Source organism: Ochotona curzoniae, unplaced genomic scaffold, assembly GCF_017591425.1.
Source record: "Ochotona curzoniae isolate NIBS_2020 unplaced genomic scaffold, NIBS_Ocur_1.0 scaffold_1037, whole genome shotgun sequence".
NCBI classification, from domain to species: Eukaryota; Metazoa; Chordata; class Mammalia; order Lagomorpha; family Ochotonidae; genus Ochotona; species Ochotona curzoniae.
The window spans coordinates 19,583,912-19,608,527 of NW_024467083.1; the positions used below are offsets into that span (position 1 = coordinate 19,583,912).

The following is a 24,616-nucleotide window of genomic DNA, read 5'->3' on the forward strand; positions in this document are numbered from 1 at the left end:
TTCGAAACAGGGACAAAAGCATTTACCTCTTACAAAGAGGATTAAATAAAATATTTTTATACATAAGCATCCCAGAGTCTCACTCAACAAATGTAAAGTCTCTATTGCATAAGAACTATTCAAATATGGATTTCTATCTTCTTGCAACAGCGTAAGAGGCATGCATGGCATTAGATAAGGTTAATGTTAATTCCTCCAAATCTCAGTGGATAATCACCTAAACAATATCATGTAAAATGCCAGTAAGATTTTTTTTTTCACTAGAAAATGATACTCTAAAGTTTCTATGTGGAAAAAAAGAAAGAATAAGGAAGTACATCTAGAATATACAATAAAAGTAAAATCAGGAAGGCTAGCTCTAATAGCTAACTAAAAGTACCTGCTTTATTAAGCAATATGAATTAAAACAATCTCAATGGTACATGAAAATATAATTTAATGAAATCACATAAAAAGGACAAAAATACCAGAATACATAGAGAAATTTGTAATAGAATGAAAATGAATTTCAAATCATTTAGGGGGAATGGTTTATCCAATAAATGATGTTGAAATAAAAGAGTGAGCTTGTAAGTGAAAAAAGCTCCACAACTCAATGCTTTATTAAAAAAAATTGAAGACATTTCCAAAATTAAACATAGTTTTGTGGGTCTCTGAGCATCACCATTGTGGCTAAAAAGAGCAAGAAACCTAAAACAGATTGCACTAAAAGGCCAGGAAGAAAGTGATTGATCCATTTTCTTTTCTCTTTTTTGAGATTTATTTTTATTTGAAAGGCAGAGTTTCAGCAGAAAGAGAAGAAGAGACAGAGAGAGAAAAAAATCTTCCATCTGCTGGTTCACTCCCCAAATGGCCACAATGGCTGAGCAGGGCCGGTCCAAAGCCAGGAGCCAGGAGCTCCTTCTGGATCTCCCACATGGGTGCAGAGGCTGAGAGACTTGGGCCATCTGAGGCTACTTTCCCAGGCCATTAGCAGAGAACTGGATTGCAAGTGGAAATAGCCAGGACTTGATGCCCATGAAGAATGCCACTTAACTTGCCACTTCATAGCACCAGCTCCAGTTAATCAATTTTCTAAGCAAGATGAGTATGACAGGCAAGCACCTGTGAAGTTCAATACAAGAAACACTGGGAAAACACTAGTCAGAAAAACTCAAGGTAAGAAAAACCTCTCTGCTGGCCTCGAGGTCTTCTATTTGAAACCAGTCTTGCAGATATACAGAATGATGAGTTGTACTTAAAAAGTTCAGGCTAATTATGGAGGATGTTCAGGCCAAAAGCTGTGTCACTAATTTCTATGGTGCAGATCTGACTCGGGAAAACATGTTGTCCTAGACTTAAAATTGACAGTGCAAGGCTGAAGTTTAAGTTGACATCATCACTACCAATGATTGCTCCATCTGTTTTGTGTTGGTCTCAAATATGGAAGACTTTTTCTGTTCAGCACCTACAGTTATGCCACATCCCAAAGATGAAATCCTGACCTGAGAGTTCTGCAAACAAACGGCTTGGAAAAAACAGTCAATGAGTTGGTTCCAGGAAGCACTAGAAAAAGACATAAACGAAACTTGCAAATCTGCTTGGCCCCTCCATAATGCCTCCCTTAGAAAGCCCAAAATAATAGAGAATCCCAAGTTTCAATTTGGAAAACTCACAGAGCTTCATGCCAAAGGGATATTTCTGGAAAGACCACTGGAGATGAGTCAAGTACTAACGTTGAACAAGCTGATGGATATGAGCTAGTCCAAGAATCCTTTTAAAATTTCTACTTTAATAGTGACAAAAACTATTAGTGGGAAAAATGTTTAATTGTAAAAATGTTATTGAAGTTACTAGGAAAAAATAAGGGAGAGTCTAAAAAATATGGCTCACCCTAAATGAAGCCAATAAAGATTAACTGGATTGGGAGAGCTGAATCAGGTGCTATTTTGTTTAAGGAAGCAGAGGCTATAGGACATATCTCACCAACAGAGATCAGCGGAAACTATATCTCACAGGTTTTGATTTTTTTTTTTTAGTTTTATCTCTCCAAAGCTCTTTCTCATTAGATTCTTTACTGACACTTTTTTTCTGATTAAATTCTTCAGTGACGCATAGATCATACAATAGCACCATTTTCTTCAAAAACGTCCTTGACTTTCTTTTTCATTTCTTCAGCAACATATTGGCCATTCAGTAGCATGTTATTTAACTTTATTGTGTTGTTAATTTCTTTTTTCTCCCTGTTATTGATTTTGTTTCGTGGCTTTTAATTTGAGAGGATGTGCAGTAACTGCAATGGAGATTATCATATCTAGTAGCATGCTATTTAACTTCATGACATTGTAAATTTCTATTTTTCTTCCTGTTGTTGATTTACATTGTGGCCAGTGACTGTGTAGTGGGGACTGTCATGTCCAGATGTGAAGATACAATGCAGTATGCATCTTTGCTTCCAGACAGAAGCCATGGACTCCCAGTGAAACTGTTTACTATATCTTGACAATAAGATGCTGGACTCTCTGCCATTGTCTATGCCCACAACAATGGACATATGACTGTTTATGAGGAACGATACTATGGTAATGATATAGGGGAGCTCAGTGAAAGTGGAAGACAAACCAAATATTTGGATCCCTGCACTCACTTGAAAGACCTGAAAGGAGCTCTTGGCTCCTGACTTCTGTGTAGCCCAGTGTTGGTCTATGTAGCCACCTGGGGTGTGAACTAGAGGATGGAAGATCTCTTTCTCTCTTTCTCTCTCTCACTGAAAATTTTCTCCCCAAAATGCTTTACAAAACTAAATGAAAGGCAAGTGGAAAACTTGGAAAACATTTGAAAGTCCTTCATAGACATGGGGCTGCTTTTCTTCATACTCATCATGCACAGCCTTTGAAGAGCAAAACACTGAGAAATCCTTCAATGTCATATTGAGAAGACTCTGGTTAATGAGGTACAGTGAAGCCTTTACAAAGAATAAGGGAGCTCTATATGTTCTAATCTCTTCTTTAAAGATTGATTTATTTATTATTTACAGAGAGGAGACAAAGATCTGCTATCAGCTGGTTCACTCCCCAAGTGGCTGCAATAGCCAGAGCTGAGTCAATCTGAAGCCAGGAGCTTTTTCTGGGTCTCATGTGGTTTTAAGGTCCCAAGACTCTGGCTCGACTTCTACTGTTTTCCCAGGACACAAGCAAGGAGTTGGAAGGGAAGTGGAGCATCTGGGAGAGAACCGGTGCCCATATGAGATGACATTTGCAAGTCAAGGATTTAGCCACTGAGCCATAACATGAATGTTTTAATTTAAAAAAAAAAAGTCTCTAAGACATGCTGTTAAATGAAGAGTGCAAGCTGTTGAGCAGAATTTAGAGTATGTCCCAGTTACATGCAGTAGAGAACACACTCATGTGCTTCAAAACATCATGGAAAACACAAGTTGAAGATGTTTATTTTGGTGCTAGAAGAAAACTGAAACCCATGAAAAACATCTATTATGGGAAAAAAATGCTCATGATTTCCAATGTGTGTGCTTTTAGTGTATCTCTGGGAGAAAACAGCTTGTCCTAGTGCTTGTCTGAGCAGGGGAACTTGGCACCGGGAGGAGCGGGAGTCAGGTTTGGGAAGGAGATAGGCTTTCTCAGAAAGACTTCCTTGCAACCTTTGCAGAACTTTGTATCCCAGAAGAGTTTTCAGAAGACCTAGTGCCTGGTGTTCCCTGTCCCTCTCCTGAACTCTGAACTGATGAGCACAAGAAAGGAGAGACCCAGCAGAGAGAGGCCAAAGTGCCCTATTTGTTATAGAGTTGACACTAGAGAAAACAGCTTACACTGCAGTTATACATAAGTGGGTTTCAAAATGTTGGGTTCCATCCCTCAGCAGAACCAGAGAGAATTTCCTCCCTTTGCACGGCTACTTCAGGGGGTTGTAGAAGATTCTGTGTTCTTTGCAGGCTGTATCCAAGAACAGGAAATTGAACACCCAGTTTCTATCCTCCAGTGAGGAGCCACGATGGGGGAGAGGGGTGGAGCAATGAGTGTTGTCCTAACACAGCTTAGCCTACAGGGGAGGAAGCAGGAGAGGGAGAGAAGCAGCTTCCACCGACTAATCTTCTGCCTACAAGCACCCAGATCCCTTATGGACACTGGTTCATGTCCCGGCTGCTCTACTTCTTTTCTGTGACCTGGGAAAGCAGCGGAGGATGACCCAAAGCCTTAGGACCCTGAATCAACATGTGAGACCCAGAAGAGGCTCCTAGCTCCTAGCTTTAGATCAGGTCAGCTCCAGCCATTGTAGCCGTTCTGTCTTTTCTCTCTGTGAATCTGCATTTCCAATAAAAATGAATAAATCTTTTAAAAAATGTTTTTAAAATCCCAAGCTAAACAATATTGAAAAAAATCACAATATTGGGAAAAAAAAAACTGAGGCTGAAGGGGAAGAAATGATACACTCATTGTCAGTGATAGAATTGAAATTTAAACCAAGCCCTCTGGCTTACAAGTCTTTGTGTGCTGCTCCATGCCAGACTGCCCCACAGCACTCACAGTGTATGTATGGTTCAATCAGAAAGTTAGGTGACAAGAGAAGCAGCTGGGGTTTGAAGGTGACCCCCGAGAAGTGGGGCTATGGTGAAGCGTCGTAGGATCCTGATGCAAGAGAACAGGTGCAGGAGAAAGGCCTATTTAAGGATCAGACCCAGGAAGAGGCTGCAGTACCCACAAAACCCCTCACAACAGCAGAACCCCAGAGGTGTCCTCTCCTCTGGGCTGGCCACTGTAGGAAGCACATGCAGGGCAGCCTCTTGTGCTCCCAGCTGTCCCCAGACGTTGGGCTACCCACAGTTCTGCCAACCCTGAAGCGTGAAGCCATGCCAGCTTCCCAGTTCAAAGCCTGTGCCTAGAAAACAGAAGGCAAGAGAAGGAGTGAGTGTGGTCTGTGGTCACCTGCTTGCCCGGAAACTCTCAGATTCACTGGCTGCTCCCCTGGTTTTTTTTTTTTTGACACTTTCCCTTTTGAACAGCAAAGCCCGGAGCAACGTCTTGTATTTTTACTTTCCCTTGGTGATAACTGGTGTGCAACCAGTGCAGCTGGAGGAGAAAAAGAGGCAGTGAATATCTAGCCACAGATTCAAAAGGACTTTACTAGGTAAGCAAAGAACCAAACTCTTGAAACCCCAGACCACAGACTCAGAGCCAATGTGGAGGGTTTTTAGGGGAAACGGTTTTTCAGGCAGCATGGAAGTGAATCTTCCAAGAAGCTTGTTTGTGACTTCACTTGTCATAGGAGAGCCCAGCCTGCCTGATTGCCTGCCTCACGTCACAGGATGCCCTGATGGAGCCAGACTGGATTATGATTTGCAGAATCAACGCTTTGATGATCCCTTTGACAAATTCAATACAAGACCAGGAGGTAAGGAGTCAGGAATTTTGTAGCTGAGGGAAAACACGGCATGTTTGGCATTGTTTGAAGGGAGACTAACAGAGAGGGGCTGTATGGAATCCAAGGTATGGCACCTGTGCCCTCCTCCCGTTCGAGCGGCAGAGTTCTAGGTCCCCTACCTGTTGGAGAGAGGAATTGGGGTGGGAGCCGGAAAATTTCACGAGCCCAGACTCATCATGCAGGCCACATGCAGGATCTGATCAACAGCCAATCCTCTCTGTTCCAGCCCTACTTGGCCTGGGGGCCGTTGGAGTGTCCTGAGACCTGGGACTGGCTAGCGTCCCTATTAGAAAAAGACTACGTACAGCACCAAGAAGAGCAGGATTCCTATAAAGGCTGCAGAGGCAGGAACAGGGAAACCCTTGGAAGCTTTCAGGATCACAGGAGACACACCATGGAGGGAGATTGAGCCAGGTGGGGACAGGAGTGGTGCTAGCTCTGGCATGCAAGTCCACATCTCATTTGTACCTGCTGCTGCCAATGCCCACGTATTGGTTTGCGTTCCCTGATCTGAAAGCTACTATTTTGTCTGTTGACACCTCTTGGCTCCCCGTGATCCAAAGCAGCACCCCTTTAGTGTGGTGGCAGACTGGCACACAGGACGTCCTTGCTAGCCCTTGGTCCTTCACCAAGGGTATCCGAAAGCTGCTGATTTAGCTCAAGATCCCTTTTTTGGGGGGGGAGGGGAGAGGGAGGTGTCAGACAGTATTTCCCACTCACTCAGAAAGGAGTTGGAATGTTACCCTGCTTCAGAAATATTTTCAGCAATGTCCTGGGAGAAGTTAGTCATACCTTGGAGTTTATTCAAACACCGGCCCGGAGTTTATTGGCTGACAAGTGCAACATAAATGATTCCCTGGTCCCTTACCCCACAATCTCCACCTCTTCCTCCCTTGTGGCTAAAGACAAGAATTAGGGTCTTGATGTGTTTGTTACTGGATCGCTGCCTTGCTTGGGTGTGCTCTAGCATAGCTCCTCTGATCACCACCACTGTGCCCATATTGCACAGGACTGCTGGCCAGGGCGGAGGCCCTTTCAAAATGAAGAGGTCAGAATTAGCCTCGAAGTGGGAAGGAGCAGTTGCCATGGTGATTCTATTATAGCATCACTTTATTTATGAATCAAATAAAAAAAATTCTTCAGTCACATCTGTCCACATCTTCCATTTCTTTCGGAGTCAGGACACACAAGAGAGGCTTCAAAGAGTCACCTACTTTTTTGGGGAATAGAAAGGGAAAGTTGATTTGCAATCTGCTGCCATCTCCCCAGGGGTGTACAAATAAGAGGTACAAATTCCCTTGTGCGTGTGTCATGGGAACTAAATACTACTCATCGTTTTCACTCAGGGCTGAAATTGGATATCATTATCCCAGAGATCATTGGGCAGCCATAGGAAAACTCAGTGTCAGGGACTTGGGTTCATTAAGTTTGGGGGATAAGAACACAACTGGATTTCTGGCTCAGGGAGCTGGATTTCAACGGCCTGAGCACGAGGGAGAAGGCCATGGCTAAAATCATCGTACAAGGGACCTTCAAAAAGAAGAATGTGTTCTAGGAATAAACTGCATGCAGATTTCCATATTTTTTTACTTGCAGCGAAATAAGCTTTTCATTCTGTGCATCCAGAAACTGTTTGAGGTATCATTGCATAACTCCCTTGGAGAAAAGGCCCTCATTGGGTTCTATTGCCTCACCTTTCACAGCATCATGTGGCTCTCCTTCAGAGCACTTGCCTTCTTGTCCAGAGCCACTGACCTTCCTGCCACTCTACAACACAGGCTTTTCTCTATATGCCCAGCACCTAGCACAGCCCTTGTTTGTTGAATGAATTAATGCACGCATGAATGAAAAGTCCCAGGGAGTATGAGAAATGGACTTTTAATTTATAGAGACGAAAACAGATCTAGGGAAGTAAAAAGTCACCCAAGGTCATGCCTTAAAGAAATAACAATGGTTTTTGTTACAAAAAAAAAAACTAGAACACAATCATGTATCCCACAGGGAGAAGTCTTGGACAAACCTAAAACATATTGCTTTGACCACATGCTCCACACCTATAGTTCCCAAAGCCAAAAGTCTAGGAGCCACACACCCTGCCCATGGGACCAAGGCATTCACAGGGAGAACTAAGAGCCTTCACAGACTTTCACAATGCTTCAGTAATAGATACTCCTAAGGGTCTCCCCATCCCTCCCTGAAATGCTGTCTTTCTACACTTTCTACACTTCCCTACTCAGAGGAAGCCCGTCTGTCTTGTCACTATGCCTGTTGCCATACTTCATTGCCTATGGTATTTCTGTGGTTTCTGAGCATAAAAAGAAAAATAAATAAATCACTAGTGACCAAAGAGTGGCCCTTGTGTCTTTCTGTTCTGCATATGAGTAGAATGACCACATGGTGAGAGGACCAGACCTCAGGCCTCTGATGGGGCGCCACAGGAAGTGGACTGGGAAGACCTAAGGACCCAACAGAGAAGAATCAAGAAGGGAACATACCAAGGGTGCCGGCATCACAGGAGAAGCTTGGCTGGTTTTCAAACTTCTGGAGCTTCTGGCTAGTCCTTTACCTGTAACCACTCAGAGAAGAAAGGGACACAGTTGTTAGGCCACTTCTTCCATGGCTGAGGTCTGGAGCTAAAGCCCCAGGGCCTGTCCTCTTCCACCCTGACCTTCTCAGGAGACTAGAAAAGTGAACAAAAAGTTTCATTTAAGGCATTAAAGCTGCCTCTCAATGCGTGCTCTGGGGAGGAAGGTGTGACTGCCCTGGGGAGGCCAGTGTGGCTGTCTCAGGATCTCCCCTCTCCCTGTCTACACACACCTCCACTCCCTCTGTCCCCTCTTGCCAAGCCATTGTCACCCTTAAGCTGACTCTACCTCAACCTCTGGGCTGGCTATGTGGGTCTCCAGGTGACCATGCAGTAAAAGCAAGATCATTCTTGGCATCCCCCCGCCACACACACCCTTCCCAGGAAATCTTGCTTTCCAGTCTCTGGTTTGCTCTGGTTTCCGCCTTAATCACCCCCACCCTCTGATGGCCACTCACTCCTTGGATTCCTTTGCCTTCGCCTCCTCTTGGATAGATGGCTGATTATGGAGATGATTCCCAAGCCGGTAATCAGTATGCAGATAATCAGAATGGACATCCTAGAAGGAATCCCAGCACAGCTCACGTCTACCTTCAGGCACAGCCCTTTGGCTCTGCACTGCAGCTCCCTTCTGCATGGACCTGTGCACCACCTGCCCCAGCCCACCTGCCAGCTCCCGTAAGCAAGCCCATCTTCTTGCCATATCTGCCCAAGCTGAGTCACTGAGCGTCTTCCTCAGGAGCTAACTGGACTGGGTGGAGGAGGGCATGCCACACAGATGGACAACAGATCAGGACTTTGTCCTGATCACTGCTGGTGGGGGCCACACATCCCAGCCCCCACAGTAGAAATACTGCTGCAAAGGAATGTCTTTGCTGTTGGCCTCCAAAAGTCTAAACTATACCAGAGTGTTTCAAAAAGCTCACAGGATTTAAAAAAAAAGAACACCAATAGTACAAAGAGCCTTTGAAATCAATGCACAGAATCCTCATAACACACCATTCGCATGAGCTTTTTGAAAACCCTGCATGTTCTTTTGAAAGCCACCAATCACCAGAAGATACACTGTTCAGGTGAGGAGCGCAATATTGCTGCCCCAAAGTAGCAGGTGCATAGTATAGTTGGTGTGTACCACATGGTTTGTGCCTGCCCTCAAGACTGCAACTTACCTGGAACGATCTGTCTTTTGGACAATTTTGGAGGTCCTGCAGCTTTGGTTCTTGTTGCTGGACAGGCCTGAAAGGGAAAAGATTTGTTGAGAGGAAGGTCCTCCCTTGAGTCCTTCCTTTAGCTTTTCACTGTGTATCTACTGTCATCCTCCAAGTCTCCAGAGAGCCAGGGTCTTGCTTCTCTTCTGGCTAAAGCAGAGGCACTGAGCACACCTAGCTAAATATACCCTGCACAGGGAACGAGGTCATGGGAACAGGTAAGGAATGCAATGGCACCTGTGCACCTGGTCATGCCACTGGGCTCCCCACAGCTGGAGAAAGCAGCATCTTCTCCAGATTTGCACAGGGGCCACATAGGCTGGAGGGGCCCAGCAAGGGGTGGTCCCTGAGACACCAGCAGGCCAAACATCTCCTTAAGGACCTGGATAATAGATGATGTAATTGCCACCCAGTGCCTCTGATGGCTGAAGTCCTGCACCCTTACCACATGGCCTCCTTTGCTAAAGCCTGGAAGGGTTCCATGTCTCACGTAAACTAAGGTACACATTACATGGGGCTTGCCTCGTCCTGGGCCTGAAACTCAGGATACACCTTGCAGCTAAGTAGAAACAGAAGCAAGCAAGTAAAAGACTTGTGTGTGGGAAACATGTTGCACACTCTTTAAGTTGTTCACTGAATCAGCTCCCCTTAGGTCAAGTGTGAGCCAGCGGGCTGGGGAACGGGTATCCCATGGCTCCCCTTAAAAATCCTTCTGTTTGTTTTCCTCCTGGCACTGTGCTCTGTGTTGGTAGAAAAGGGCATTCTTTCCAGCAAGGGCATGAATGAGAAGACATAGCAGAAAGAGAGACAGAGACAGAGACAGAGTCAGAGACAGAGAGACAGAGAAGCCAGTGCCTTGCATCAGCTGTCAGAAAACACCTGACAATCCCATTTCTTGGCCAAAAGTCACAATTTCCTGGCTTGGACAGGCTTCTCCCTGTGGCCTCCAGGTGTGACTGCAATGCTTACAAGTAAAATAGAGTTCTGACTAGCCTGCCCATGGCAGGAATCCTTCTAAATGTGTATGCATGCAGATTCTTTAAGATGACAGTTCTGGAGACCAACATATTGACTCAACTGAATTACCCTCCACTTCTAAGAATGGCATCCTCATATGAGTGTCGCTTTGTGTTTTAGCTGCTCCACTTCCCATCCAACTCCCTGCTTATGGGCTGGGAAAGCAGCAGAAGATGGTCCAGATGCTTGGGACCCTGCACCCACATGGAAGACCATGAAGATCCCGGTTCCTAGCTTTGGATTGGCTCAGCTCTGACCATCGTGGTCATTTGAAGAATAACCAGAGGAAGGAAGTTCTCTCTGTCTCTCCTCTCTCCAAATGTGCTTTTCCAATAAAAATAAATAATATTTTTTAAAGGGTTATAAAAAAAAAAAGATGATAGCTTTCAGGTGCTGAGTCGGCTCTAGCGGCTTTGTTAATCTCTCAAGCAAAGCAGTCTTGGAGGTTCCTGCCCCAAGCTACCCCCAGTGCACAGGGATTTCACAGTAATCCTGAAGCCTTTCTTGGGCATCTACACAAGGATCTCCCTTCTTACCAGACCCAATGGCTCCTTCCAAGGTCCATAGACTAAAGGGTACACCAGGGCCCAGACACCCTCCTCCTACCTGCCAACTTCCTGTTCATCCCCTGTAACAAACAACCATGCTGCCTTGGGGACACAAAGAACCCAGAATTCCGGTCAGCCACAACCTCCGACACTATGCACATTCCTTTGACAACCAACTGCCTTACCTGTCCCAGGCCACACATCCCCAGTGAGGGCTGCCCTATTGTCTTTCACAATCAGCTCGGTGAAATCCATCTCGTCCCTGGCAAAGTCCCGCTGGATGCCACACCAGTACCACCCCGTGTCCTCCTTGGTCAGGCAGGACACAGTGATGATGAATTGGCTTCCTGTGTCCCTCAGGGCCACGCGATCAGTGCTGTTGGGGGTGAAAGCGATGATGTTGCAATAGTTCCGGAAGTAGCCTCGGCACCAGTATTTGGGGTGGTCCTTGTAGTATGTGTTATAGTTGCATGTGGCAGAAGTCGTGTCCATCACAAAGCTCTCCTTGACCTTTTGGTCCATAACTATGGCCTCTGGGGAAACACATGCAGACACACATGGCTTCACACATATAGCACTGACCCACGCTGTGACATAACGGGTAAAGCCCCAGCCTATGACATCAGTATCCCACATGGGCACCAGTTTGAATCTTGGCTGCTTCACTTTCCAACCAAGCTCCCTGTTAGTTTGCCTTGAAGATATGTGCTTGGGCCCTGTATCCACATGGGAGACCTAGATGAAGTTCCTGGTTCTGGGCTTTGTCCTGGGCCTACCCCTGACCATTGCAGCCCTTTGGGACTTGAACCAGTGGACGGCAAAATCTCTCTCTTTCCTTCTGTAACTGCCTTTCAAATAATAAATAAATAAATAAATATTTTTTAAAAATAAAAATACAAAACACTGCAGCCCCAGAAGGATAATAATCCAAGAATTGGGAGCCAGTTTTTGCCTGTTTGGTACTGGCTGAATCTGTCCTCCCCCCCTATTCCTATGCTGAAGTCCTAACCCCCCAATATTTCAGCATGAGAGAGTATTTGGTCCTATGAGGGTCTTTGAGGTGGTCCTCCACTTACTAGAGCTAACATCTTCACATGAAGAAAAGAGCTTTGGATTAACACAGGGCATGGCTATATGCCAGCTGAGAGGAGAGGTGTCATCATGAACTCAACCTCCTGACACCTTCTTCTTGAACTTCCGGCCTCTGTAGCTATTTGGAGGTGAATCCCCATCATTGAGGTGACCACACTGCGATGTTTTGTTCCGTCAGTCCCAGCAAACTGGCACAGTGCTTCTGGAGGGTCTTCTGTCTGGGTCTAAGGGAGGGTGCAGGACATGCCCCCTGCCCTCCAGATGATGTTCTAGGATCCTGGTTTCAGCCTGACCCCAGCCTCAGGTGTTGCAGACATTTGGAGAGTGAACCAGTGGATTGAAGATCTCTCTCTTTCTCTCTCTCTCTCTCTCTGTCTCTGTAATTTTGCCTTTCAAATAAATAGACAGACCTTTTTTGAAAATATGGAAAAGTGAATTAAAGGACAAGTTGATTTTTGATGTAAAAAATGTTGGCTTCATGAATTTTTGAAGAGCTCTCATTTCTGCATAATTGCTTTAAAAAATACTTGAAAGTCAGAATTACAGAGAGGAGAGAGAGAGACAATGAAAGGAATCTTCTTTTTGCTAGTTAACTCTGCAAATGGCTGCTATGGCCAGAGTTGGGTGGGTCCACAGCTGAGAGCCAGGAGCTTCTTCCAGCTCTCCCATGTGGATGCAGCTCAAGGCCTTGGGATATCCTCCACTACTTTCGTAGGCACATTTATGGAGAACAGGATAGAAAGTGGGGTAGTCGGAACATGAACTGAATCTCACATGAGATGTTAGTACCACAGGTGGAAGTGGCACTGCATAACTGTTTTTGAGGGAAGTAGGGCAAGGCCAGTACAGAGCCCTTGTCTTAACCATGGGTCCCCACAACCTCTACAACCATAGCATGGAACTAGGATTGATATGGACAAGACCTTTGAGTATTTTCAGCTCCCTTTATTCTGTCCAGCTCCTAGGTGGCCCATGTTAAGAAACAAGGACTTCCACTAGGACAGGAGGAGCGAATTCAAGGTGCCTGGGAAGACCGCAAGTGTGAAGGGCTGCAGACACTCGCTCCCCGCATCTTACCTGACATGACAGCCAAGGAGAACAGAACGAAGATCCTCATGACGGGAAAGAAGTGGACCTTCAGCCAGAAGCACAGAGTGTGCCCTGGCACCTCAGGAATCCTGTTTCTGTGCAAGGACAATGGGCATGTGTGAGCCTGGAAGGATTTTCTCCTGCTTGGAGAGACCCACTGAGAGGAAGAAGAGCCAGTTACTTCAAGTGAAACTGCCATGTAGAGGGTCCCAGATTGTGTGCTACAAAAGGGTATCTCAAAGGAGAGGGATTGCATCTTGGACACAAACAACTGAGAAAATCCCAAAAGCAGAGGCGAACCCCCAGTTCTGGATAAATCCGCCATAGCATAGAAGGCTCAGAAGAGCACACCCCATCATGTGCATGCATTTACCCTGTTCTACCAATGATCCTGGGATGATCAGAAACAACTCCTCCTGCCTGGAGCTCCTGGAGTTCAGGTCCTGTTAAGCCAAGAAGAACCTCAGGATGGAGATTTCTAACCAACGTGATTCCCTGAGTACATGGCAGCCTCACTTGGGGAATGTGACCAAGGCCTGGAATGTGCCAGATGCTGGTGGTACAGAGGGGTCTGGAATCTGGAGCAGGTGAGCAGGCAAGTGTGAGGGCAGAGCTGTGATAAATAAGGCCAGATGTTCACATAGTACCTGCAGCTGCTGCTGTTTTTCATTCCCAATAGAACCCACATACTCTGATCCCGGGGTTGAAGTATTACACTTAAGTCAGGTGCTATTTATCACAACTCAAAACTCTCACAGCCTGCCTGGGGCCAGAAGCTGATGGTCACACCCAGGTTGTTTCTTCTCTCCAGGAAGGAAAACCTTGCTCCAACTGATGCAAAGTCAGCATACAGGACAACAACAGGCCTGTACCAGGATGTTTTTATACTATACCTCTTTTCACCCCCACACAACAAAAACTTCTATGAACTCAAAAATGCAATTGCATGGGAAAGTGAAGGAGAAAGGAAGGAATCTAGAGATTAGAAGGAGTTAAGGAACATATTGATAAACTGCAATAAATGGCAATGATTTCCTGACTGAAAACAATGATTCAGAAAATTCGGACAGTGACTATGTATCTGAGGAATCATGATTAAACCTTACTCAGAAATTATTTTTACGTTATATTTTAGATAGATAATGTTATCATAGCAACTAATGTGTCAGCCTGTTTCCGCCTGGAAGTTACACAATGGCACAGACTAAGTAAGTTATTAGAATAATAGGTTTATGTTGGCTTATGGTCCTAGTCCATAGTCAGTGGCTGCCTCTGCTGATGGCCTCACTGGCTGTCTCACAGCATTACACGGTGCAAGACACAGTTGTGTGTGTGTCCTGGTCTTGCTCCTTCTTAGAAAGCCACCAAGGTCTCCCTTCTGATGACTTTGCCTACTCTTCATTGTTTCTCTAATACCTTTGTTACACCATTGTTGGGCTGGTTTTCACCGACTTCCTATCTCACCATGGGGATTAAACTCCAGCATGAGCTTCAGAAGATACAAATCATACTGAAACCACAGCATCCAGGGAGCTAGGATGTCCCTGTCTCACACGGTTTCCCTCCCAGCTCCAGCGCTGACTCCAGGTCCCTGCTCTTTGTAGACCCTGGGAAGCAGCAGATGGCTCAAAAAGTTGGTTCCTTGCCTACCTCCGTGGGAGACTTGGATTAAAAGTTCCTGGTTCCCAGCTCTGGTTCTGGTCCTGTACTAGCAGTTGGGGGTTTGAGGGGAGGGAAACAGAGGGAATTTCTGTATCTCTGAAATAAATAGACTTGTTGTTTAATCTTAGCGGCAGGCTCCTTGTGTTCACATCCTTATGTAACATCTTCTCCCAGACCAAGCAGGGCTGTCCTGTGTGATCAACAACACACAGCAGGGATGACCCTGTGTGACTTCAGAGGCCAGGTCACAGAAGGCACCCAACCACCTCTCCCCAGGTCTCCATCCCTGCTGGGGGTGCTCAGGCAGGCTCACCTGCAGAGCAAGCTATGTGCCAGTATCAGTTCACCATACAGGCACAGGAGAGCCCCTTGAGGAGGTGACACTTGGACCACAGTTAAGCCTTCTGAGGACTGTGGATGCAGCCACCTCAAAAGACATCATGGGGCCCGGCGCGGTGGCGCAAGTGGTTAAAGGTCCTCGCCTTGCACGCCCGGGATCCCATATGGGCGCCGGTTCTAATCCTGGCAGCCCCGCTTCCCTTCCAGCTCCCTGCCTGTGGCCCGGGAAAGCAGTGGAGGACGGCCCAAGCTTTGGGACCCTGCACCCATGTGGGAGACCCGGAAGAGTCTCCTGGCTTCGGATCAGCATAGTATCGGCCCGTTGCGCTCACTTGGGGAGTGAATCATCGGACGGAAGATCTTCCTCTCAGTCTCTCCTCTCTGTATATCCGCCTTTCCAATGAAAAAATAATAAAAATAAATCTTTAAAAAAAAAAAAAAAAAAAAAAGACATCATGAGAATGGATCACTCAGCCAAGACACCCTTGGGCTCCTGTCCTACAGAAACCATAGGCGTTACTGTTGTAGGCCCCTACACTTGCAGGTGATTTGCTAACAGGGTAGTGGATAATTAGTGTTTTAAATCCTTAACCCTGATAAGGCCACAGGCAAAATGAACAGAGCTCTTTGCTCAGAGACTGCATCGTGAAACCAAAGGAAATGCCAAGAAAAAGAGAGAAGCATTGTGCAGATTGATGCTGGAAACCTGCCCACAACAAAAGTAGAATTCTAGAATCAGTGGAAGGTCAGTGCTACAAGTGGTGGACCTTGTGGCTGCCAGCATAACAAGTGTTACATGGCACTATTGCATTGCTCCCTCTTAAGGGTACAATGAACTTTTCCTTTATAAGTATATATTTAGGACTAAGAATAAAGCAGATAATACTTTGTAAAATGCCTGTTAAAAGTGTAGACCAGAGTGTTTACAGCTGAAATGCTGGATTCCAGAATTTTAAGATAATTAAAGTGGAATAAGGGATGTGGACACACATAAAACCAGGTTGGCTATAAGTTGATGATCTTTAGAGCAGGATGATAGACATGTGAGGGCTCATTTTTCTGGTCATGCCACACTTAGTTTAACAAAAGGAAAGGGCTGACATGGTAGCGTAGTGGGGTAAGCTGCCACAGGTGAGTACTGCTTGTGAGGCCAGCAGCCCATATGGTAGTTTAGTTTAAGTTCCAGTTGTTTTGCTTCTGGTCCAACACCTGCTAAAGCACCTGATAAAGCTGCCCATCACAGCCCAAGTGCTTGGGTCTTAGTTGTACATGTGGGACACCAAACTGGAATTCTCCACTCTTGACTTTGACTTTCACCTGGCTCAGCCCCAGCCAATTGTGGCCATTTGGGGAGTGAGCCAGCAAATGGAAGAGCTCGCTCTCTCTCTCTTTCAAATAAATAAACCTTTAAAAAAGAAGAAAACAAAACAACTTTGAGATGGGTATTATTACTTGCACCTTACAGACAAGGAAAATTGAGACCAAAGATTTAAGTCATTTGTCCCAAGTTTGAACGGTTTTTATTTTTATTGGAAAAGAGAGTTTTACAGAGGAGAGGCAAAAATCTTCCACCCATTGGTCCATGCCCTAAGTGGCCACAATGGCCAGAGCTAAGCTGATCCAAAGCCAGGTGCCAGGAGCTTCTTCCAGGTCTCTCATGTGGGTGCAGGGTCCCAAATCCTTGGGCCAGCCTCTACAGCTTTCCCAGTCCATAAGCAGGGAGCTGGATGGGAAGCAGAGCAGCCAGGACATGGGATGTCAGCACTTGCAAGTGGAGGATGAGCCAGTTGAGCCATTGTGCTAGCCTCAACTTGCCCAAGTCTATACAGCTACCAGGGCCACTGTGACAGACACTAACTTAAGCACAGGTGGTAGATTTGGGGGGAAAGACTTTTCCCTCACACTAGAGAATCTCCTCAATCGTAATACTACAGTGGGGTGCCTCTCCCTCTCTCATTTCCAGAGACACCCCATGTCTGAAAAAAAAATATATATATATATAGTAATACTACTGTGACATTGTAATGCACTCCAGAATTTACAGAAAGACTTTTTCTGAAAACTGGGAGCAAGACACAACTCAATTTTCTTCTTTGCATTATACTCAGCTACAGTATCTAAGGGCCAACTCTCTCTCTCTCTGAAAGATATGCAGTTCGATGCAAGACTGGAATTACATATGAACAATGGACAGATTTTATAGAAAATGAATTCTGACCCACAGTCCACAGCAGCCTGCCAATCACAGTAAACAGGCCTGTGGTCAGACTTGCAGGAAGTCGGAGAATCCCCAGTAACAGCACAGGAAACCAAACAAGAAGTCCTGTGATGATCAGCTCCAGATCATCAGGACTTGATGAACAAGCAGGTGTTTGAGATAAAGATACCCATGTCCAACGTGGGCGTACCTGGGTTCCAGTACCCCATGCAGCTCCTGACTCCAGCTTCCCACCATGCTTACCCTGACAGAGTGAAGGTGATAGTTCAAATGCTTGGGAGCCTGCTTACATGGTGGAGATGGAGTTCCCGAATCCTAGCTTCAGCCAGACCCAGTCCTGTCTGTGATAGGTGCTTGAAAACACCCATGTCTCTCTGCCTCTCAAATCAAACTAAGAAAATGTAACTGGAACATTCTGCAGTGCTACCACAGAACTGTACTTAGGAAACCAGGGGCTGAGATAGCTCCAGCCCTCAGCTTCCTTTGGAAGCAAACAAGCCCAACTCCATAAACAGTGAAATGAAACTTGGACTTAATCAACTAGAAACTGCCAAATTAGCTTTTTCATTACAGACTTTCCGCTTTGGCTTTGCTTCCTGTCTGGCTTCCATTAATACCTTCTAAAAGTTTCAGAATGGCATTGTGACATAACAGGTAGCACTACCACCTGCAACTCCACCATTCCATATGAACACCGGTCCGTGTGTCCTGGCTGCTCTGCTTCCGATTCAGCTTGCTACTAATGCATCTGATAAAGGCAGTGAAAGACACTGAAAGATGGTCCAAATGCTTGGGTCCCTGTTACCTACATGGGAGAAGACCTGAATGAAGCTCCTAGTTTAAGCTTGGCTGAGTCCTGGCCATTGCAGACACTTGGAGAGTAAACGAGCAAATGGAAGATCTCTCACTCTGTCTCTCTGACCCTTTCAAATAAATAAACCTTAAGAAAAAAAGATCAACTCCCACCCAGGACACTCTTTCAGTGGAGTGCTAAACAACTTGCAGTTGGGGCTGCCCAATTTACAAACTTGTGAGGGATCACATAAACTCATGAAGAAGTTCCTGTTCCTTGGCTGTTCTCCAAACACTGCTCTAAGGCCTTCCTGCTACTGTGCCGGCTTTGGGGTCCCTGCTGGCACAGCAGAGTGACTAGCCGACTCCCTTGCTACAGCAAGTCCAGAATCAATGGCCTTTGTTTATTTCCACAATTGATTTCATTTAAAAAAAAAATCAACAAGGTCAACAAACCCAGTTATTCAGTGTGTACTTCTGTTCCAACTCAACTCCCATGGAGGGGGAGGAAGCATGTCTGGGTTTCATCTGAGCAGTCTCCTCCTAACTCCTTTAGTGTTAAAGCCCAGCCACCCATACCCCTGGTCTGAAAGGGAGCCAGCCAGCCTGGAGGCTCCAGGGAAAGAGTCCTGGTACACTGAGCTTTATAACCTGAAAGTAGAGAGAAGGAATTTTATCAGGATTCCTTCCTCAACAGGAACAACACTAAAGCCCAACTCTTTGCAAACCCTCAGCGCACTAGCTAAGAAGTGGCAATCAGACAAAAACCAAATGAACAAACAAATAAACAATCCTGATACCCAGAATCCACAGTGCATCTGCTGACACCAAAGGGCCCAAGACACAGGCTTGCTTTGTTGGAAGGGAGGGGTCCTTCTATATCAAGTTTCTGCAAAGGTGAGAGGCTAAGGATGGCTACAGTGAGGAGGCTAGGAATCATCCTTTGTAAATAAAGAAGCAGCACTGGAATGAAGACCTGCGGGGCACTGAGCTCCACAGTGCTTCCTCTGCTCTGGTCCTCAAGAGGCAGTTTAATTAAAACCAACATCTAGTAAGCGGGAGAGCCTAGAATTCTGCCGTTCTTCTGGGCAGATAGAAAGAGAAACACAGCATCCTTGGCTGAAGTGAAGTGTTGGCAAGGTAAATTCTGTTATCTGATACAGACCTGAGATTTGACATAGGATAACTTTCAGGACAAGCTAGGAAATTAATTTCATCTCTGGTTACTCTTCTCTTCTTGGACACAGCTAAACGGAAACCTTCATCCTGCTGCTCTTGCTAAGTCAACGTCTTTTTGTGGGTGTGAGAATCCACAGGTGCATGTCTGCACTCAACCTGAGATGCCATCTTGAGTCACTGGAGCCTCGCTGAGTGCTGCCAAGTGTCCTGGGCAAATAGCAGCCAAGGCAAAATCCCAGCAATCTGGGACTGGCACCATGGTATACCAGGCTAAGCCTCTGCCTGCCACACTGGCATCCCATATAGACACTGGCTCAAACCCCAGCTACTCCATTTCAAAATCCAGCTTCCTGATAACAGCCTGGGAAAGCAGCAGAAGATGGACCAAGTGCTTGGGCACCTGCACCCACATGTTAGACTACAAGAAACTCCTAGCTCCCAGCTTCAGACCAGCCTAGCCTTGGTTGTTATGTCCATGTGGGGAGTGAAACAGCAGATGGAAGATCTCTTTGTCTCTTTTTGTGTTTCCTTCTCTCTGTGTAACTCTTCCTTTCAAATAATAAATCTTTAAAAAAAAAATCTTGGCAGTCTTCAAACATTCTAACCAGTGTGCATCCATCTGTCATTTGTACACAAGGAATGCTTGAGGATTTGGATTTGGAAGTTAACAGCACCTCTGGGTATCTGAGAACAGGTCAGTGAGAAGCTTAGGCTGTGCTGAAATCCTACCACTGGTGAATGGCACAGCTATAGAAAGATGCCTCACTGCCCTGAGCCCTGGTTTTTCCTTCAGCCATTTGGGGATAACACTCATGGTGGCAGCTACCTCACCAAATGCCAAGATGGAAATAGATCAGACATGCCAAGTGCTCAGTGCATAGAAAGTAAGTGCTCAACAGATTGCAGATGCTCTGTCATCTCTGCCCTGTACCCATTGCCCCTGGACTCCTACTCCAACAACAGATGGATGGTTCAGAGAGTTGACAGATGCTTTCATCAGCCCAGCAATAAGGTGAGCATGCCACCTGGCTCCAGGCAGCAAGCAGACCGAGAACCAACAACAGACAGCTGTCTTCAAGTCCCGACTGATCCCAACAAAGAGCCACACCGCAGTTAGATGTCATCTTTTATTCACCCAAATACATCCTCCTGGAAAGCTCAGCAGTTTAAATTTCCCCTGAACTTGGCTCACTCCTTCTGTTCCCTCATCTCTTTGGCGTCTTCTGAAAGTATTTTCATTGCTGAAACCGAGTCCATCACCATACACACGCCCAGCAGACTGGGCTTTTTGTCTATGTTTGAGAAGAAGGGAAACAGGCAACAGTATCAATAGGACACTGTCCTCAAGTTGGGCCTCTGGAGACTTCGAGGAGGATGAGAAAGAACAGATTTGAAATGGACGTAAAAGTTACAGATAACCAACCAACCATTCCCCACCTCGGTGGAAAGAATCCAAGGCAGTAAAAAGCACACAGCCTCAGATGAGTAGGCTCTCGGTGTTCTATTGATGTCCAACTTGGAGGCTGGTGAGAGCAGCAGTCATCTTCCCTGGGTAGCTACTTAGAATTCTGCATGATGTTTGGGTCCAGGGGGTCAGAAGACTGGCAGGTTACCCAGGATTTGAGGATCAAGAGGTAGCTTTCCTTAAACTTCTGTATTTTGCAAGCATAGATGATAGGATTCATCATGGAGTTACTGTGGGACAGCAGGATGCAGATATACAGCACAAAGTCTGGTACTGCACTGTTGAAGTAGGTGACAGAGTTGATGATGGATAAAGGCAGCCAGAACACAGCAAACAAGAACAGAACCAGAAATAGGGACATGGCAGTCTTGAATTCCCGTCCATAAAATGCCCCCATCTCCTTGGAGCTAGAAGAGTTCTGACACAGTTTGTTCCGGATGATACAAAAGATGTTAATATAGATGGCGCACATGACAAGCAGGGGGATAAAAACGCAGATGAGGAAATTAAAGTAGAACATGTAGTCCATACTTATAACAGACGTGAACGTGCAGGTGAAGGCGGTACCATTGCTGGAGTAATCTGGGCTCAGCTTCATATTCCAGCCAAACACGGGGATGAGTCCCACCAGGAAGGACAGCAGCCAGCAAAGGCTCAGGGCCAGCCATATTTTTCCTTGAGTGATGACCCTCCTGTATCTGTTTGGGAAAAAGCCAGTGAGTCCACACTAGGAATTGCTAAGTGGGGGTAGATGGAGCTCCCAGCTAAGAGAGGGCAGAGGAAGGAGAGAGGGGAAAGACATAAAGCCCACGTGTTCTCAGTCCCCCAATCTCCTCTGAAGAGAGGAGTGTGCGGCTGCTCTGCAGTGATCCCATCTAAACTCAACTGGATGCAAAGATGCACCGACAGTGATCACCACACACACACATGCCTAGCAAACCTCTTTGGGAACTTGCCAAAAAAAAAAAACAGCAATCTAGACTAGATCAAGAATACACTTCCCAGTCCGCAGTTACCCGCCCTACTCAGGGGTTCATTCCCAGACCAAGAATCCTCCAATGTTTGAGACATGAGATTTCTCTAAACCTCATGGGGTCCTCGACACCAACCCTAGAGCCTACATGCACCACCTTGTTCTGATGGCCATGCAGGTGCTCCTGACCTACTGTCCCACTCTGCCTGTGCCTGTTCCTGGTCTCTATTTGCCCTGGCATCCATACTCCAGTGAGTTCAGTGAACCCAATGGAGTCATAAAGGTGTTTCAGTTCTTCGGAGATGTTTAAAGCCTCATCTAGTGAGAAAAGCATTATGTCTCCTTTAATCATCTCCTGCAACAACTGACATAGACTGCAAGAAGGGAATTAATGCTGTTACATGCTGGCCACATACTCTGTGGCTTATATCTAAATAAATCTCTGGGAAAAAAAAACCTAGAAGGCATTGGTGAAAATGTGTGCCTTTTTTTTTTTTTCAAAAAGATTCATATGTGTCGATTCAGTTAATCCTATGGGGAAGGCACACTTGGGTATCCCACTTCATAGTTGAAAAAAAAAAATGAAGTGCAGACAAGGCACTGTTACAAGCTGCAATTGATGGAGCAAACACCAAAAAGAGGCAGGTCTGAGTTCAGAGCATCCTTACACAGAAATGAGTAAACTGAAGCAGGGAAAGAACAATACCTTTTCCAAACTCAGCTCTAACAATCAGGGATCCAAACTCGGTCTTGTTTATATTATAAGCTTGTCTGTAACTTCCTCACCATGCCCTTTTCCCAACAGGAGGGCCAAAACATGAGACCAATGCGACCCAGGAAAGCTGGGCAGTCCAATTTCTGCACCTGGTCTTCTGCTGTCTTCACAGAGTTACCGGGAAGATGGGCTCTCCATGAAGCAATAGAGAATGCGTCTGGAGCAAAAGATCCCATAGCTCACAACAAGAAGAAAGAGGACACACAAAGAAGCTTCAGAAAGTTCATCTTTTTAAAAATTGAATGAAAAGATGACATAGGGTGAGCATTAGGCTCAGCAGTTCAGACACTGCCTGGGAGACCCACATCTCAGAGCAGAGGACCTGGGTTGGAGTCATGGCTCTGTTCCCATTGCAGCTTCCTGCCAATGCATACCCTGAGCACAGCAAGTCAGGACTCTGAGTCCTGAGAACTCCTTCATAGACCATGTGGCACAAAGACATCTGCAGTCTTCTTTCCACTTCAAGGATCAATTTGGATTCACTACCACCCCAAAAGTTGGACATTGGAACACGACAGACTCATTTCTTGGGTGCCCCCCATTACTTTCCCCTCTTTGAGCAGGTTACCTGACAGTGAGCTTGACCCGCAGCCACCGGTCCACAGCGATGGCCAGCAAGGACATGATGGAGGCTTGGGTGAAGATGAGCAGCAGGCAGCATATGAAAAGGCAGCTGTCGAAGCGGATGGTAATGCCCAGGCTGACGACAATGGCCAAAGGCATGACCAGCAGCCCGACTGCCATGTCAGCCAGGGCCAGGGAGACAATAAAATAGAAGGTGGTGGTCTTCATGCTGGGGTTGATCTTGACCACCCAGATGACCAACAAGTTGCCTACTACAGCACATAGCCCAATTAGAATCTCCACAATGATGTAGGCAATTTTGATGAATATCAGGGTAGTGCCGTTGTTGGACATCTTGCCTTGGCAGAGGAGTCTCCACGTTAACAGGTGTCAGCAGGATCTGACCGGGCCAGTGGACCTACTTCTCACTGGACCTCTTCCCAGAGGTCCGCAAGCAGCAAGTCTAAAAACTCACGGCATGTTCATTCTTTCTCTTCTTCAATGAATCCATCTCTTAGAGACCCATAAGACAGGGCCCGTTGCAGGATGATCGCAACCAGCCTTTTATAAGCCACACGTTCCCGGGAACCAGAGCAGAGCCCTATGTGGGCTGAATCGGAAAGGGCAGTTACACTTAGTTCCCCAGACAACCACAGTCAAAGCCCAGGCCTCCATCTGCCCCCAGAGGGTTATGTGAACACCATGAAGATAAGCAGACCTTTGGCAGAGGAAGTGAGATGGGCCAAGAGGAAGTACAGAGCCACGGACTGTTAGCAAAGGTTGGAAAGAGCTCGGAGGGTTAACATGAGAGGCACGGGGAAACTCAAGATGAGACTGCATATCAGAATGCATTCATTCAGAGACCTGATGAGACTGTAACGATGGGGGCAGGGAGAGGTCAAAGTGCCGACTACATAATATTCCAGCCTTCTACTGGCTTTAAGAGACAGGGCCCATGATACAGAAGCAAATGAAAGAAGCTGAGGCAAGCAGTGGATTTTTATGACAGCTCCCTGATCAAGTGGACTATGAGGAGGGACTCTTTGCTGGACACAGCCATTATGCTACAGATTCTTGGTCAGAGGATGAGCCGACGGCCTGCTTGGAGGAGCACCTGCTGAGGCATCATCTCTGCTGGCCATATTGTCGGCACCATCCCATAGCCTCACATTAGCAAACTCTTTGAGGAACAACAGGACAATGGGACAGCCAGTCATGAAGAAAGGAGGGAAAAGATCCCATGGCATGCATACCTTGCCACATCTACTCACCAAACCCCAACTCCAACCCCATCCCGTAGGAACAGGAGTCTTTCTGGAGCTCATTTTCACTTGCCCACCAATTTCTGGGAACCAGTCACTTGAATACAATTGCTTCTGAGAGGAGAAGGCAGACACCTGGTTTGGGTGCTCCTTAATACAGGCGTGTTGCAGAAATTAGGAGAAAGGATGCTTGAACCTCAACCCACAGAGTGCACTGAAGCATTTGTGATTTTTTACCCCAAGCACCTACATATGCATGCTCAATAATACAAATCACCCTAAATACAATGTGGTCCAGCACGGGCTGGCAGACACTTGTCAGCAGGGCATTGGTAACATGGCTTGGCCTGAGGCCTGCCAAATGCTCCCTCTGCAGGTGCTTTGCTTCTGTATCACCCATTGATCCCCTTGGTGGGTCTCGAGGGGCTCCAAGT

The 24,616-nt window shown here is 46.2% G+C and overlaps 1 protein-coding gene across 5 annotated transcripts; it reads right to left on the reverse strand.

The window, feature by feature from the left end:
- Positions 1-4,991: 4,991 nt before the first annotated feature.
- Positions 4,992-24,285, reverse strand: LOC121168308 (adenosine receptor A3-like). Of its 5 annotated transcripts, none has more exons than XM_040998263.1 (7): positions 22,925-24,285; positions 12,942-13,048; positions 10,958-11,305; positions 9,169-9,235; positions 8,458-8,558; positions 7,911-7,981; positions 4,992-6,625 (listed from the first exon to the last, which is right to left on the reverse strand). In XM_040998263.1, exons 1-7 carry the CDS (start codon positions 23,272-23,274, stop codon positions 6,614-6,616), a joined length of 1,056 nt encoding a protein of 351 aa, XP_040854197.1. In that variant the 5' UTR covers positions 23,275-24,285; the 3' UTR covers positions 4,992-6,613. The 5 variants fall into 5 exon arrangements, with proteins under 5 accessions (XP_040854197.1, XP_040854198.1, XP_040854199.1 ...); XM_040998264.1 differs by having other exon boundaries at positions 4,992-6,628; XM_040998265.1 differs by lacking the exon at positions 7,911-7,981 and having other exon boundaries at positions 4,992-6,628.
- Between the last annotated feature and the right edge of the window lie 331 nt (positions 24,286-24,616).